Source organism: Sander vitreus, chromosome 6 (assembly GCF_031162955.1).
Source record: "Sander vitreus isolate 19-12246 chromosome 6, sanVit1, whole genome shotgun sequence".
Lineage (NCBI taxonomy): Eukaryota > Metazoa > Chordata > Actinopteri > Perciformes > Percidae > Sander > Sander vitreus.
Window position 1 is genome coordinate 10965594 of NC_135860.1, and position 19172 is coordinate 10984765.

General features: G+C 37.1%; 1 protein-coding gene across 2 annotated transcripts in view; it reads right to left on the reverse strand.

Moving 5' to 3' along the window:
• Nucleotides 1–13586: 13586 nt before the first annotated feature.
• tomm40 (translocase of outer mitochondrial membrane 40 homolog (yeast)) overlaps nucleotides 13587–19172 on the reverse strand; it is an 11940-nt gene continuing 6354 nt past the window's right edge. The window contains exons 7-10 of one of the 2 annotated variants that reach the window (XR_013502108.1): nucleotides 19067–19143; nucleotides 17640–17742; nucleotides 15479–17506; nucleotides 13587–13930 (exon numbers count right to left, since the gene is read on the reverse strand). Coding sequence is in view for 1 of the 2 variants with exons in the window: in XM_078252480.1 (XP_078108606.1) it covers nucleotides 17367–17506; nucleotides 17640–17742; nucleotides 19067–19143 (320 nt within the window). In the remaining variant the exon portion in view is untranslated. Of the gene's footprint in view, nucleotides 17507–17639; nucleotides 17743–19066; nucleotides 19144–19172 lie in introns of both variants that reach the window. The other variant, XM_078252480.1, reaches the window with a different exon arrangement.

Sequence of the window (19172 nt, forward strand, 5' to 3'; positions counted from 1 at the left end):
CCGAGCTCCTCACGGATAACTGAGCTTCTCACCCTATCTCTAAGGGATACGCCAGCTACCCTCCTGAGGAAACCCATTTCGGCCGCTTGTACCCTGGATCTTGTTCTTTCGGTCATGACCCAGCCTTCATGACCATAGGTGAGGGTAGGAACAAAAACTGACCGGTAGGTTGAGAGTTTGCCTTCTGGCTCAGCTCTCTTTTCGTCACAACGGTGCGATAAATTGAATGTAATACCGCACCTGCTGTGCCGATTCTCCAACCAATCTCCCGCTCCATTGTCCCCTCACTCGCGAACAAGACCCCAAGGTACTTGAACTCCTTCACTTGGGGTAAGGACTCATTCCCTACCTGGAGAAGGCACTCCATCGGTTTCCTGCTGAGAACCATGGCCTCCGATTTAGAGGTGCTGATCCTCATCCCAGCTGCTTCACACTCGGCTGCGAACTGATGCAGTGAGTGTTGAAGGTCACAGGCCGATGATGCCATCAGGACCACATCATCTGCAAAAAGCAGCGATGAGATCCCCAGCCCACCGAACTGCAACCCCTCTCCACCCCGACTACGCCTCGATATCCTGTCCATAAATACTACAAACAGGATTGGTGACAAAGCACAGTTCCACGCAATGTTGAAGAGGCGTGTCAACCAAGACAACCCCTCCACACCCAGAGCTTTAAGCATTTCTGGACGGATCTCATCAATTCCTGGGGCTTTGCCACTGTGGAGTTGTTTAACTACCTCAGCAACCTCCACCAGGGAAATTGATGCCAATCCCCCCTCATCCTCCAGCTCTGCCTCTACCATAGAGGGCGTATTAGTCGGATTTAGGAGTTCCTCAAAGTGCTCCTTCCACCGCCCTATTACCTCCTCAGTTGAGGTCAACAGCGTCCCATCCTTACTGTACACAGCTTGGATGGTTCCCCGCTTCCCCCTCCTGAGGTGGCAAACGGTTTTCCAGAAGTACCTTGGTGCCGACCGAAAGTCCTTCTCCATGTCTTCTCCAAACTTCTCCCACACACGCTGCTTTGCCTCTTTCACGGCAGAGGCTGCAGCCCTTCGAGGCCCCTTCGGTACCCTTGCAACTGCCTCCGGAGTCGTCTGGGATAACATATCCCGGAAAGACTCCTTCTTCAATCGGACGGCTTCCCTGACCACCGGTGTCCACCACGGTGTTCGTGGGTTACCGCCCCTTGAGGCACCTAAGACCCTAAGACCACAGCTCCTCACCGCAGCTTTAGCAATGGAAACTTTGAACATTGTCCACTCGGGTTCAATGCCCCCAGCCTCCACAGGGATGCATGAAAAGCTCCGCCGGAGGTGTGAGTTGAAAGTCTGTCGGACAGGGGCCTTCTCCAGACGTTCCCAATTTACCCGCACTACCCGTTTGGGCTTACCAGATCTGTCCAGAGTCTTCCCCCACCCCCTGACCCAACTCACCACCAGATGGTGATTGGTTGACAGCTCCGCCCCTCTCTTCACCCGAGTGTCCAAAACATACGGCCTCAGATCAGATGAAACGATTATAAAATCGATCATTGACCTTTGGCCTAGGGTGCTCTGGTACCAAGTACACTTATGAGCATCCCTATGTTCGAACATGGTATTTGTTATAGACAATCCATGACTAGCACAGAAGTCCAACAACAAACAACCACTCTGGTTTAGATCAGGGAGGCCGTTCCTCCCAATCACGCCTCTCCATGTGTCTCCATCATTACCCACGTGCGTGTTGAAGTCCCCCAGCAGAACTATGGAGTCCCCGACTGGAGCCCCATGCAGGACTCCACTCAAGGTCTCCAAGAAGGCCGAATACTCCGAACTCTTGTTTGGTGCATATGCATAAACAACAGTCAGAGTTTTCCCCCACAACCCGCAGGCGTAGGGAGGCGACCCTCTCGTCCACCGGGTTAAACTCCAACGTAGCAGAGCTCAGCCGGGGGCTTGTGAGTATCCCCACACCCGCCCGGCGCCTCACACCCTGGGCAACTCCGGAGAAGAAAAGAGTCCAACCCCTATCCAGGAGTATGGTTCCAGAACCAAGACTGTGCGTGAGGTAAGCCCCACCAGATCTAACCGGTGGCGCTCCACCTCCCGCACAAGTTCGGCTCCTTCCCCCACAGAGAGGTGACATTCCACGTCCCCAGAGCCAGCCTCTGCTGCCCGGGTCTGGTCCGTCAAGGCCCCTGACCTTCACTGCCACCCATGTGGCAGCGCACCCGACCCCAGCGGTTCCTCCCACAGGTGGTGGGCCCATGGAATGGAGAGATGTCCGCCACGTAGCTTTTTCGGGCTGTGCCCGGCCGGGCTCCGTGGCAAACCCGGCCACCAGACGCTCGCTGACGAGCCCTCCATCTGGGCCTGGCTCCAGACGGGGCCCCCGGGCTTCCTCCGGGCAGGGTCACTTCATCCCTTCCTCGATTTTTCATAGGATTTTTGAACCATTCTTTGTCTGGCCCCTCACCTGAGACCACTTTGCCTTGGGAGACCCTACCAGGAGCACAAAGCTCCAGACAACACAGCCCTCAGGTTCATAGGGACACACAAACCTCTCCACCACGATAAGGTGATGGTTCCCGGAGAAGTAACTATTCATGATATGTACTGTTATGTGACTAAATAAGCAATCAACCCTGCAAATGAACCCTAGGTTGTTCTGTATATTTGTTCAGAAATTGTGAACAGAGATTCTGCTCCCAACTAGGGCCAACGTTGCAATATTACACAATTTCCTTAAAAATGGTGAAAACCCCCTATAATCTGCAGGCCTCCTACAACATCTGAAAGGTGAAAAGGTGCTCATTTCTTTTTATATTTGGGCTTTACACGGTTAAGTACAATTTTATGGTACATGCAGTGTACTTCAATATTATGCTACTTTATATTTCCACTAGATTTCAGAGGGAGATGTTGTACTTTTTACTTTGCTGCACCTAATTAACAGCTTTAGTTCATTTTCAGACTAAGATTTTACATATTAAATAAATGATCAGTTTATAAAATGTGTTTTAGAATAAACCACCACAACACTATTAGGAATTAGTTCAAATAAGCACTACCTCGACCAACTACAACATTAAAGTATAGTGCTTATGTTAATTGTGTATACCTTTAATACTTAAGTTAATTTTGTTGCCAGTACTTTACTTAAGTAACATTTTGAGTAGAGTAATTTTACTTGTAATTAAGTATTTTTACACAGTGGTGTTGCTACTTTTACTAAAGTAAATTATCTGAATACGTCTTCCCCACTGATCTAGGGTTAGTGATTTAACCCCTCTGTCGAGTATTCTTGAGCAACACACTGAACCCCCATGATGAGTGAATGTTTGGGAGGACACCTTGTTATGAAATGCTAGTGGGGGAATGAAACTAAGTACATTTACTCAACTACTGTACTTACATACAATTTTGAGGTATTTGTACTTCAGTATTTTCATTTTATGCTACTCAATACTTCTACTCCACTTTCATAGGCAAATATTGTACTTTGTACTCCCCTACATTTATTTAACAGCTATAGTTACTTTTCAGATTTTACAAACAAAACATATGTTCAGTATAGAAAATATGATGTTTTATAGATATAACCACAGAAAGTATATAAAGCATTTCAAATTTGCTCCACCTCACCTCAGCATTAGACAGCGTTAAAGTACTGTTTACATGTTAATGCATCAATAACAATGGTCCAGTACTATTATGATATAACACTGACATGGCCCATTCTAACAAAGGAATACTTCGAGTATGTTTTGTTGTTGTTTGTTTGATAATACTTTTGTACTTTTACTAAAGAGAAAATTTGAATGCAGGACTTTTATTTGTTTTTGAGTATTTCTATATTGTGGTATCACTACTTTTACTTAAGTAAATGATTTATAATACTGTGTAATGCACCATGCAATACTGGGATGACTGTGTTCCCTGTGCCAATAGAAGAGACTACACTGCCACCCAGTGATGAAACTGTGACAGAGCAGTTTAAGGGCAAAAGTTAGGAGATCTGCAAATTCATTAAAAAACATCACCTGGTACTCATGAATATCAGTAGCAGATTTCATGACAACCCATTGAAAAATTAAAGTATCAATAGTATTAAGATATTTTAGTCCACCAAAGTGACTCACTACAGACTGACATTGCCTTCTCTAGCATTGCTTAAATGTTGTAAGAGTCTCGCCAAACGTATGTTCTTTACCAGGAGACCTTCTTTGATGTCATAATGATCCATTATGTACTGAACTGTGTTGAGTGAAACCAAAACACTTCAATTGTGTAATCATACACATTGTGTGTGGATAGTTGTATTTGACGAAAGTTTTCTGCTGTGCTCAATTGTCTCTACTGCTCATTTAGGTGCCTTAGTGTAGGGTGGGTTAATATTCATCATCCTTCTAACAATATTAGTTTTGCAACAGGCTACTTTATTTTCCAGCCTCGTAATATACCAGTATGTGTGGTGTAACTGACTGTAACTGCTGCCACAAAAACTAAATCAACTGGTTGGAGGGGCTTGTGTCACAAAGTACATAAAGTAAAGAAGAAATGTCACACCTGAGGTCTGCAAACACTTAAATTAAGCTGAAATGTTAGTCCTCAAGTGACGCATAAATGTTGAATAAAATTATTATTATTATTAAATATTCAAATGTCCTTCTTTTTATACTTAGACAAGACAAACTCAGGGGATCACCGCAATTTCAAGTCATCCTGATTTTAATGGTAATGGAAATTATATGGTAATCCATCAAGTGGTAGAGACATTTCATTCAAAACCACAGAAATGTCAACCTAATGGTGGCAATAGAGAAAAGTCAGATGATCACATGTCATTAGGATTCATACTCTGGGCATCATTAATATCTATATCTATCTTAATGGCATTCCATCAGTCCTTTTCTGCTCAGCCCTCGGCTGTATTCTACAGATAGTTATTACCAGGTGTTAATTGCTCTGCGAGAAAATGATTTTACAGTTAATTTTCGTTTATTGTCAGGTGACTATTTTTCGACATACTACATTATCACTTTTTTATCACTTTTTTCGACATACTATACTATGACTTTTGTTCGACATACTATAATATGACTTTTTTATCACATTTTCCGACACACTATACTATCACTTTTTTCAATATACCTTACTAAGACTTTTTAATGGCTTTTTTTGACCTACTATACTATGACTTTTTTTATAATTTTTTTCGACATACTATACTATGACTTTTTTATCACTTTTTTCGGCGTACTACACTATGACTTTTGTTCGACATTCTATACTATGACATTTTTTATCACTTTTTTCAGCATACTATACTATGACTTTTTCGATATGCCTTACTACCATGACTTTTTAATGGCTTTATTTGTCATACTATAATATGACTTTTTTTTATCACTTTTTCCGACATACTATACTATGATTTTTTTCCATATGCCTTACTACTATGACTTTTTAATTTATTTTTTCGACATACTATACTATGACTTTTTAATCACTTTTTTATACATACTATACCATGACTTCTCTATCAACTTTTTCAGCATACTATACTATGACCTTTTTCGACCTATTATACTATGACTTTTTATCACTTTTTCCGACATACTATACTATGACCTTTTTCGATAAGCCTTACTACTATGACTTTTTAATGGCTTTATTCTTCATACTATACTATGACCTTTTTCAACATAATATACTATGACTTTTTAGCAATTCTTTCAACATACTATACTATGACTTTTTTATCACGTTTTCCAACATACTATACTATCACTTTTTTCAATATACCTTACTAAGACTTTTTAATGGCTTTTTTTGTCATACTATAGTATGACTTTTTTTTATCACTTTTTTCGTCATACTATACTATGATCTTTTTTGACCTACTATACTATGACTTTTTATCATTTTTATCGACATACTATACTATGACTTTTTTATCACTTTTTTCGGCGTACTACACTATGACTTTTGTTCGACATACTTTACTATGACTTTTTTCGATATGCCTTACTACCATGACTTTTTAATGGCTTTATTTGTCATACTATAATATGACTTTTTTTATCACTTTTTCCGACATACTATACTATGATTTTTTTCCATATGCCTTACTACTATGACTTTTTAATTTATTTTTTCGACATACTATACTATGACTTTTTAATCACTTTTTTCGACATACTATATTATGACTTTTCATCACGTTTTCCGACATACTATACTATCACTTTTTTCAATATACCTTACTAAGACTTTTTAATGGCTTTTTTTGTCATACTATACTATGACTTTTTTATCACTTTTTTCGTCATACTATGACCTTTTTTGACATACTATACTATGACTTTTGTTCGACATTTTATACTATGACTTTTTTATCACTTATTTCGACATACTATACTGAGACTTTTTCAGTCCTTTTTTTGACATTCTATACTATGACTTTTTTTATCACTTATTTCAACATACAATACTATGACCTTTTTCAATATACTGTACAATGACTTTTTCATTACTTTTTTCGACATTTAATCACTTTTTCCAACATACTGTACTGACATTTTTCGACCTACTATACTATGACTTTTTATCAATTTTTTCAACATACTTTACTATGACCTTTTTCGATAAGCCTTACTACTATGACTTTTTAATGGCTTTATTCTTCATACTATACTATGACCTTTTTCAACATACTATACTATGACTTTTTAGCAATTCTTTCAACATACTATACTATGACTTTTTCATCACGTTTTCCGACATACTATACTATCACTTTTTTCAATATACCTTACTAAGATTTTTTAATGGCTTTTTTTGTCATACTATACTATGACTTTTTTTATCACTTTTTTCGTCATACTATACAATGACCTTTTTTGACCTACTATACTATGACTTTTTATCATTTTTTTCGACATACTATACTATGACTTTTTTAGTCATACTATACAATGACCTTTTTTGACCTACTATACTATGACTTTTTATCATTTTTTTCGACATACTATACTATGACTTTTTTATCACTTTTTTCGGCGTACTACACTATGACTTTTGTTCGACATACTTTACTATGACTTTTTTCGATATGCCTTACTACCATGACTTTTTAATGGCTTTATTCTTCATACTATACTATGACCTTTTTCAACATAATATACTATGACTTTTTATCACTTTTTTCGGCGTACTACACTATGACTTTTGTTCGACATACTTTACTATGACTTTTTTCGATATGCCTTACTACCATGACTTTTTAATGGCTTTATTTGTCATACTATAATATGACTTTTTTTTATCTTTTTTTCCGACATACTATACTATGATTTTTTTCCATAGGCCTTACTACTATGACTTTTTATCAATTTTTTCGACATACTATATTATGACTTTTTATCACTTTTTTTGACATACTATACTAAGACTTTTTATCACTTTTTTCAACATACTATATCATGACTTTTTTTCGACATACTATACTATGACTTCTCTATCAACTTTTTCAGCATACTATACTATGACCTTTATCGACCTATTATACTATGACTTTTTATCACTTTTTTCGACATACTTTACTATGACCTTTTTCGATAAGCCTTACTACTATGACTTTTTAATGGCTTTATTCTTCATACTATACTATGACCTTTTTCAACATACTATACTATGACTTTTTAGCAATTCTTTCAACATACTATACTATGACTTTTTTATCACGTTTTCCGACATACTATACTATCACTTTTTTCAATATACCTTACTAAGACTTTTTAATGGCTTTTTTTGTCATACTATACTATGACTTTTTTTTATCACTTTTTTCGTCATACTATACTATGACCTTTTTTGACCTACTATACTATGACTTTTTATCATTTTTTTTGACATACTATACTATGACTTTTTTAATCACTTTTTTCGGCGTACTACACTATGACTTTTGTTCGACATTCTATACTATGACTTTTTTTTATCACTTTTTTCGTCATACTATACTATGACCTTTTTTGGCCTACTATACTATGACTTTTTATCATTTTTCCGACATACTATACTATGATTTTTTTCGATATGCCTTACTACTATGACTTTTTAATTTCTTTTTTCGACATACTGTACTATGACTTTTTATCACTTTTTTCGACATACTATATTATGACTTTTTTCAACATACTATAACTTCTCTATCAACTTTTTCAACATACTATACTATGACTTTTAATGGCTTTTTACGTCATACTATACTATGACCTTTTTCGACCTACTATACTATGATTTTTTAACACTTTTTTCGACATATTATACTATGACTTTTTTCAATACACTACTATGACTTATTTCGACATACTATCCTATGACTTTTTTTGATATACTGTAATATGACTTTTCCAGTCCTTTTTTCGACATTCTATACTATGACTTTTTTATCACTTATTTTAACATACTATACTATGACTTTTTTCAATATACTGTACAATGACATTTTCATTACTTTTTTCGACATACTATACTATGACTTTTTTCCATATACCTTACTATGACTTTTTAATGGCTTTTTTCGTCATACTATACTTTGACCTTTTTTGACCTACTATACTATGACTTTTTATAATTTTTTTCGACATACTATACTATGACTTTTTTATCACTTTTTTCGACATACTATACTATGACTTTTTTCGATATGCCTTACTACTATGACTTTTTAATGGCTTTATTCTTCATACTATGACTTTATTTTATCACTTTTTCCCCATAATATGATTTTTTTCGATATGCCTTACTACTATGACGTTTTTATCACTTTTTCAACATACTATGCTATGACCTTTTTCGACCTACTATACTATGACTTTTTATCACCTTTTTTGACATACTATACTATGACTTTTTAATCACTTTTTTTGGCATACTATACTATGACTTTTTATCACTTTTTTTCAACATACTATACTATTACTTTTTTATTACTTTTTCCGACATACTATGCTATGACTTTTGTATTACTTTTTTCAATAAAGTATACTAGGACTTTTTTATTACTTTTTTCGACATACTATAATTTCGATATGCGATGCTATAACTTTTTAATGGCTTTTTTCGACATTCTATGCTATGACTGTTTTCAACGTTTTCTATTTGGTATCACAGTGGCTCAGTGATTAACATGACTCCAAATTGCACTAGCAAGTAGGAACTGCACAATCTCACCCAGATTTGATTCCCAGTATTACTTTTTTCGACATACTATACTATACTATGACTATTTTTGACATACTATACTATGACGTTTTTATCACTTTTTCAACATACTATACTATGACCTTTTTCGACCTACTATACTATGACTTTTTATCACTTTTTTCGGCATACAATACTATGACTTTTCTATCAACTTTTTCAACATACTTTACTATGACTTTTTAATGGCTTTTTTTCATCATACTATACTATGACCTTTTTTGACTTACTATACTATGACTTTTTATCATTTTGTTCGACATTCTATACTATGAGATTTTTCCATATACCTTACTATGACTTTTTAATGGCTTTTTTTCATCATACTATACTATGACCTTTTTTGACTTACTATACTATGACTTTTTATCATTTTGTTCGACATTCTATACTATGACTTTTTTTTATCACTTTTTTCAGCATACTATACTATGACTTTTTTCGATATATTTTTAATGGCTTTATTCTTTATACTATACTATGACTTTTTTATCACTTTTTCCAACATACTATACTATGACATTTTTTGACGTACTATACTGTGACTTTTTATCACTTTTTTCAACGTACTATACTGTGACTTTTTATTACTTTTTTCGACATACTATACTAAGACTTTTTATCACTTTTTTCGACATACTATATTATGACTTTTTAATGGCTTTATTCTTCATACTATACTATGACTTTTTTAGCACTTTTTCCGACATACTATACTATGACATTTTTCGACGTACTATACTGTGAGTTTTTATCACTTTTTTCGACATACTATACTATGTCTTTTTATCACTTTCTTCGACATACTATACTATGACTTTTTATCACTTTTTTCAAATATACTATAACTATGACTTGGACTCTTTTCTTCTCCGGAGTTGCCCAGGGTGTGAGGCGCCAGGCGGGTGTGGGGATACTCACAAGCCCCCGGCTGAGCGCCGCTACGTTGGAGTTTAACCCGGTGGACGAGAGGGTCGTCTCCCTACGCCTGCGGGTTGTGGGGGGGGAAACTCTGACTGTTGTTTGTGCATATGCACCAAACAAGAGTTCGGAGTATTCGGCCTTCTTGGAGACCTTGAGTGGAGTCCTGCATGGGGCTCCAGTGGGGGACTCCATAGTTCTGCTGGGGGACTTCAACGCGCACGTGGGCAATGATGGAGACACATGGAGAGGCGTGATTGGGAGGAACGGCCTCCCTGATCTAAACCAGAGTGGTTGTTTGTTGTTGGACTTCTGTGCTAGTCATGGATTGTCTATAACAAATACCATGTTCGAACATAGGGATGCTCATAAGTGTACTTGGTACCAGAGCACCCTAGGCCAAAGGTCAATGATCGATTTTATAATCGTTTCATCTGATCTGAGGCCGTATGTTTTGGACACTCGGGTGAAGAGAGGGGCTGTCAACCGATCACCATCTGGTGGTGAGTTGGGTCAGGGGGTGGGGGAAGACTCTGGACAGACCTGGTAAGCCCAAACGGGTAGTGCGGGTAAATTGGGAACGTCTGGAGGAGGCCCCTGTCCGACAGACTTTCAACTCACACCTCCGGCGAAGCCTCCCTGTGGAGGCTGGGGGCATTGAACCCGAGTGGACAGTGTTCAAAGTTTCCATTGCTGAAGCTGCGGTGAGGAGCTGTGGTCTTAGGGTCTTAGGTGCCTCAAGGGACGGTAACCCACGAACACCGTGGTGGACACCGGGAAGCTGTCCGACTGAAGAAGGAGTCTTTCCGGGATATGTTATCCCAGAGGACTCTGGAGGCAGTTGCAAGGTACCGAAGGGCCCTAAGCATACTATACTATGACTTTTTTCGATATGCCTTACTACTATGACTTTTTAATGGCTTTGTTTGTCATACTATACTATGACTTTTTTATCACTTTTTCCGACATACTATACTATGATTTTTTTCGATATGCCTTACTACTATGACTTTTTAATGGCTTTGTTTGTCATACTATAATATGACTTTTTTATCACTTTTTCCGACATACTATACTATGATTTTTTCCAATATGCCTTACTACTATGACTTTTTAATGGCTTTATTTGTCATACTATAGTATGACTTTTCTATCAAGTTTTTCAACATACTATACTATGACTTTTTAATTTCTTTTTTCGACATACTATACTATGACTTTTTTATCACTTTTTCCGACATACTATACTATGATTTTTTTCGATATGCCTTACTACTATGACTTTTTAATTTCTTTTTTCGACATACTATATTATGACTTTTTTTCGACATACTATACTATGACTTTTTTTCGACATACTATACTATAACTTCTCTATCAACTTTTGCAACATACTATACTATGACTTTTTATCAACTTTTTCAACATACTTTACTATGACTTTTTAATGGCTTTTTTCGTCATACTATACTATGACCTTTTTCGACCTACTATACTATGACTTTTTATCACTTTTTTCGACATACTATACTGTGACTTTTTATCACTTTTTTCGACATACTATACTATGACTTTTGTTCGACATACTATACTATAACTTCTCTATCAACTTTTGCAACACACTATACTATGACCGTTTTCAACATACTATACTATGACTTTTTATCAACTTTTTCAACATACTTTACTATGACTTTTTAATGGCTTTTTTCGTCATACTATACTATGACCTTTTTCGACCTACTATACTATGACTTTTTATCACTTTTTTCGACATACTATACTGTGACTTTTTATCACTTATTTCGACATACTATACTGAGACTTTTTCAGTCCTTTTTTCGACATTCTATACTATGACTTTTTTTATCACTTATTTCAACATACAATACTATGACCTTTTTCAATATACTGTACAATGACTTTTTCATTACTTTTTTCGACATTTAATCACTTTCCAACATACTGTACTGACATTTTTCGACCTACTATACTATGACTTTTTATCAATTTTTTCGACATACTATATTATGACTTTTTATCACTTTTTTTGACATACTATACTAAGACTTTTTATCACTTTTTTCAACATACTATATCACTTTTTTTCAACATACTATACTATGACTTCTCTATCAACTTTTTCAACATACTATACTAAGACTTTTTAGCAATTCTTTCAACATACTATACTATGACTTTATCACGTTTTCCGACATACTATACTATCACTTTTTTCAATATACCTTACTAAGACTTTTTAATGGCTTTTTTTGTCATACTATACTATGACCTTTTTTGACCTACTATACTATGACTTTTTATCATTTTTTTCGACATACTATACTATGACTTTTTTAATCACTTTTTTCAGCATACTATACTATGACTTTTTTCGATATGCCTTACTACTATGACTTTTTAATTTCTTTTTTCGACATACTATACTATGACGTTTTATCACTTTTTTCGACATACTATATTATGACTTTTTATCACTTTTTTTGACATACTATATTATCACTTTTTATCACTTTTTTCAACGTACTATATCATGACTTTTTTTCGACATACTATACTATGACTTCTCTATCAACTTTTTCAGCATACTATACTATGACCTTTTTCGACCTATTATACTATGACTTTTTATCACTTTTTTCGACATACTTTACTATGACCTTTTTCGATAAGCCTTACTACTATGACTTTTTAATGGCTTTATTCTTCATACTATACTATGACTTTTTTAATCACGTTTTTCGGCGTACTACACTATGACTTTTGTTCGACATTCTATACTATGACTTTTTAATGGCTTTTTACGTCATACTATACTATGACCTTTTTTGACCTACTATACTATGACTTTTTATCGACATACTATACGACTTTTTTATCACTTTTTTCGGCGTACTACACTATGACTTTAGTTCGACATACTTTACTATGACTTTTTTCGATATGCCTTACTACCATGACTTTTTAATGGCTTTGTCATACTATAATATGACTTTTTTTATCACTTTTTCCGACATACTATACTATGATTTTTTTTGATATGCCTTACTATGACTTTTTAATTTCTTTTTTCGACCTACTATACTATGATTTTTTATCACTTTTTTCGACATATTATACTATGACTTTTTTTCAATATACCCTACTATGACTTTTTAATGGCTTTTTTCATCATACTATATATGACTTTTTTTCGACATACTATACTATGACTTTTCTATCAACTTTTTCAACATACTTTACTATTACTTTTTAATGGCTTTTTTCTGTCTGGTACCGGACCTCTTGGGCCCTCAGGCCCTTAACAACACGCCTTTTCTTCTCTGACGTATTCATTGATGGTAAGACCAGAAGACACAAAATAACTTCACAGAGATGATGAAAATCAAATTCAGAACTTTAGTAATCAGTATTTCAAGAATTACAAGGTGTATGCATATGGTTTCGCAATTCCAAGACTACACTTGCCCTAGCAGACAGACAATGCTGTACGGGGCCCAGGTTCGTCCAGTCTCTTCCAGAATGTGAGCCCCGTTATCTCACTCTCCTATACTTTTATCATGCAGGCCGCTCCATCAGTCTCCGGGCAGATCCACACTTCCCCAGCAACCGGCTCATCTCCGGTATCCAGGGTGGAGTGATGATTCACTCCTTACTATGAATAAAAAAGATGCTGAGATCTGGATGGATGAGAAGAGGAGCCAGCTCTGGTGAGCTCAGACCTGGGAGCTGGAATGTCGAACCGGAGGTGAACAGGGAGGAGGAGGGTCGTAAAGATTAGCGCTGAGAGAAATGAGAGCTGACAGCAATGGAAAACATTTACATTTAAATATTGACAGCAAGAATGTGATGTGAATGTGATGACTAATTGCCACTGTTCATCATACCCCCAACCGGCACCAGCAGATGACCGCACACCAAGAGCCTGGTACTGTCCAAGGTTTCTGCCTAAAAGGAAGTTTTTCCTCACCACTCGAGGATTCTGCCTAAAAGGAAGTTTTTCTTTGCCACTGTTGCACTAAATGCTTGCTCTTGGGGAAATTGTTGGGTCTTTGTAAAGTATAGTGTGGTCTAGACCTACTCTATCTGTAAAGTGTCTCGAGATAACTATTGCTATGATTGCTATGATACTATAACAATTTTTTAATTGAATTTGAATTGATTGGCTTACAGAGATTAAGGCTAGACCTGGTTGGTTTTAACTTAGAGTAAACGCCCCCTAATCAGCTGATAATGTGAAGCAGGAGTAGAGGGAGGTGAATGAGTTAAGATAAGGTACATAAGATAGTCTTCCTTGATGAACTTACACTAAGCTTTATTATGACTTTTTATGGACTTTTTCATGACATACTATACTATGACTTTTAATGACATACTATACTATGACTTTTAATGATATGCTATACTAGGACTTTTTCAATTGTAATAACATACTATACTATGTATTTTTTATGACATAGTATAGTATGTTTTTTCATGACTCTTTATGACTTACTATATTATGACTTTGACATTTTATGACATAATATACTATGACTTAAGGACATACTATACTATGACATACTATACTGTGTGCTGTTTCTTACAATTTCCTTTTGTAATGAATTCATTTTTGTTGATTTAGGAATGGGTGGGTAGGTGGGTGAATGGGGCTGGGCGGGAGGGATATTGTTTTATCTGTGTATATCTGTGTGAGGGGGGGTATTGTCTGAAACACTTTGTGCTAATTTACATGTATGAAAAGTGCTATATATACACTCACCTAAAGGAGTATTAGGAACACCTGTTAAATTTCTCGTTAATGCAATTATCTAATCAACTAATGGCATGTTGCTTCAATGAATTTAGAGTTGTGGTCCTGGTCAAGACAATTTTCTGACTTCGAAACTGAATGTCAGAAAGGGAAAGAAAGGTGATCTTAGCAACTTTGAGCGTGGCATGGTTGTTGGTGCCAGACGGGCTGGTCTGACCATTTCTAGGGTTTACAAAGAATGGTCTGAAAAAGGAAAAACATCCAGTATGCAGCAGTCCTGTGGGTAAAAATGCCTTGTTGATGCTAGAGGTCAGAGGAGAATGGGCCGACTGATTCAAGCTGATAAAAGATCAACTTTGACTCAAATACCCACTCGTTACAACCGAGGTATGCAGCAAAGCATTTGTGAAGCCACAACATGCACAACCTTGAGGCGGATGGGCTACACCAGCAGAAGACCCCACCGGGTGCCACTTATCTCCACTAAAAATAGGAAAATGAGGCTACAATTTGCACGAGCTCACCAAAATTAGACAGTTGAAGACTGGAAAAATGTTGCCTGGTCTGATGATTCTCGATTTCTGTTGAGACATTCAAATGGTAGAGTCAGAATTTGGCGTAAACAGAATGAGAACATGGATCCATCATGCCATGTTACCACTGTGCAGGCTGCTGGTGCTGGTGGTGTAATGGTGTGGGGGATGCTATCCTATCAATATGGGCCAACATTTCTAAAGAATTCTTCCAGCACCTTGTTGAATCAATGCCACAAAGAATTAAGGCAGTTCTGAAGGTGAAAGGGGGTCAAACACGGTATTAGTATGGTGTTCCTAATAATCCTTTAGGTGAGTGTATATTATATTTTATGACACACTATGTACTATGACTTTTTAATGACATACTATAATTTTTTTTTTTTATGACATACTACACTATGACTTTGACATACTATACCTTTTATGACATAGTATGCTATGCCTTTTTTTTTTTTTTCACAAACAGTTTTTATGACATACTACTCATTTTAAGTTTTTATAACATACTATAAACCGACCGAATTGCCTTCTTAGTATCAAAAAATGCCTCGTCATTCAATACCAAATTTCAATACCTAAGGAATAAATCTCATCAGCGTCAGTGAGCCAAAAAGCATGGACCATGCTTCTACCAAGATTTAAAAATGTTTGTGATTTGCTGTCTAATGTTACATGTTGTAGAAACATGCAGGAAAAACTTTACGTTACACACAGAGACGGGGCTCACTTAGGTGAAAAATAAAAAGATTTGTGCCGTAACGTGTAATGTAATTTCTTTTTGTTAAAATGGATTTATGAAATTTGTATCGAACAATGTATCGTTCAGGAACTGGTATCAAAGTCACGGTATTGGGCTGGGAACCTCGCAGCCCTAGCCTTATTACAGATTATCTGACTAATCTGATGAAGCCTTGAAGATACAACACTGTATGACGTTTTATTTTATAATTATACTATCACTTTTTGTAACTTTATGGCATATTAGGCTATGAGTTTTTATGACATTGTATAATGACTTATTACATACATATTTATGACATACTATACTGACTTAAATACGACAATTTTATGGCATATTACAAATTTGTTGTGGCACATAGGCTACTATGACTATTTTTTACATTTACATACTATACACATACTTTCTTTTGACATTTTTTGTTACTTTATTATGAAATCTTTCATGGCATACTATACTAGGACATTTTTTAATCACCTATGACTTTTTATAGCATACTGTATTTGTTGTGACATTTTTATGGCATACTTACGACCGATTAATCTTGACATAATGTAACACACTGAATCTGCCATGTTTTACAGATTATCTGAGTGACCTTATGAAGCCTTCCTAGAGCCACCAGACTCCGCTACAGTACGAGAAACCACCAGAGGAGGAAGTTACTGCTGACATTAAAGCATTTTAACATTTTATAATAGACCCCGAAATAAAAAATGTGAACCTGAAAAGTATGTCACCTCGTGCATCCAGTTCTTCTACAAGCACTCACAACATTCACTTTTACAAAAAGTAAATCACATTTATTTTAATCATCATACATGACCACCATATATTATGTCTAACCACTTACTTTGATTTTCACATCGCATGTCCTCATGCCCACTGACCTTCATCACTCTAGCCTCTGGGTATATCCAATACACCATAAAAGAAAGACATTTGGGCTACAGAATGAAGGCATGGCTTGGCCAATCCTGGCTCCTTGGTAGTTGTCTTTGTCTCTATCTGCCCCAGAAATCACAGTTATAAGAGAGTCTCTGAATCCAATTTCTAAAACTTAGTCCATGTTCCTGTGTGTCTCTGTGCCGGTCCAAGCTGTAGCCTGCGAACTGGCTCCAGGCAGCCCCTGCACATCTAGCCAATGGTGACACCAAAGCCACACTGGAACTTGTTCTTGCGATGGTTGAGGAAAGCCCCGAGGGCCAGTGTGAGAGGTAGCGGCAGCAGTTTCTTTTCAAGGGTTGCCCCAACTACCCAGTTACTGTCAACTGTGCCTGTGAAGAGGTTAAGGTGAAGAAGTGGAAGAGTTCCTTTTTAAAATAAAATCTTTATTTATTTTTCAATTTTAAATGAATAGCCACTTAACTTATGTGGCTATGAGAGTGTATTCATACTGTATTTATTTACCTTTAAAGAGGAAGTTAGCTTTGGGAACGTCCAACTGGTAACCAAAAGATGCTGTGGTGTCTTGCATCCTTGTGCTTGCTTCAAATTCAACTCCTATCTGCAACTGTGTGAGAAGACAAGTAAAAGAATAGGTTGCCATTCACATAGTTCTTGAAATAATTTTACGCTGCAGTGATTTTTCTCCTGTCCATACAAGAGAAGTGGAGGATAAAATCCACAGGCCTCCTTTAATGCAAAAATGTATTGAGAAAATTCAGCTGAAGCCATTGAGGTTTCAGCAGTCTGAGCAGTATCTACCAAAGTTAGTCTTTTTAGTACAAAGCTCTCTGTGTGTGTTTCTTTGGACATTGGCCATGCAGTGTAGGGATAGTAACACAAAGAAGGAATATTGTACTACAAATAGTTGAACTTTGGAAGATACCAACTTGATTTGCCAAAATTAGACTGCAGAACACTAATTATAGCCTCAGCTGAATTTCAGAATTAGTTTTTGCACAGAACGAGGACTGTGGATTTTTGTCCCCATCGCTTGTATTAAAATCTCTTTTCGAAAGAACCTCTGACGACCAGTGTCAGGCCAGGGACAAACAGCCCGCGAAGCGTAGATTTGTGATCGATCGGGCGTCACACCTCTCTCTCTCCCCCTCCATCTGTGCATGATCACCTGTCTCCCACTAGACACAGCTGAGAAGTCAAGATGAAGAAATAGAGGAGAGCCAAACAATCGCTGCAGAGCGCGGGCGCTCCACTCCTAATCGCAGCCGGTGTGAACAGACAGATTGGAAAACATGAGCAAAGTGAAAATAGCTCTGCTTCACAGCACCTCAGCGGCCAGTGTGCCGCTGGTGTTACAGTGACATAAAAATCTATCCTTAAAAGGGGAACTATGCAGTTTCTTTAGCTTAATTTACCTTAACTGAACAGCTTCTTGTTACCCCCTAGTGCCTGTGAGCGGAAAAACCACCCTTGCAACTTTCGGCAGGCGAACCGCTGGCATCAGCGTCAGGTAGTATCGCGTGATATCAGGTCTCACGATGTAACGAATTGCTTCACGGCACACATGCAGGAACCGGCTAACAAGGTAGCGATGGAGTTTTTCACACTATCGTCATGGCTGAGCTGGCAAAAAAGAAGCAGAAAGCTAGGAAAGCATTGTCGGAGGAACAGAGAAAGAGGGAACGGCAGACTGACCGAGCGAGGAGTCAGACACAAGTAAACGTAGGAGCTGCCAAATATCTATTCCAAAGCTGTAGGGGGAGCTCTATAGAGAAACCTGTGAGCAAAAAGCGAAGAAATGGCCCAAACTGCATAGTGCCGCTTTAAGCTAACAATCACAATTTGAACCAAAATGCTGCATTTGAGCAGTTTGGCAGATTGATATAAAATAAAGAAATACATCCACACACACTATTACCAATGTTAGGTACCTGATCACTGGCTTTGTGATAGTATGTGGCATGGGCTCCTGCCCCTCCCAAAGTCAATGTAGCAACGTAGTTGTCCCCTGAGGAGAGATTAAAGGGTTGGAAAATC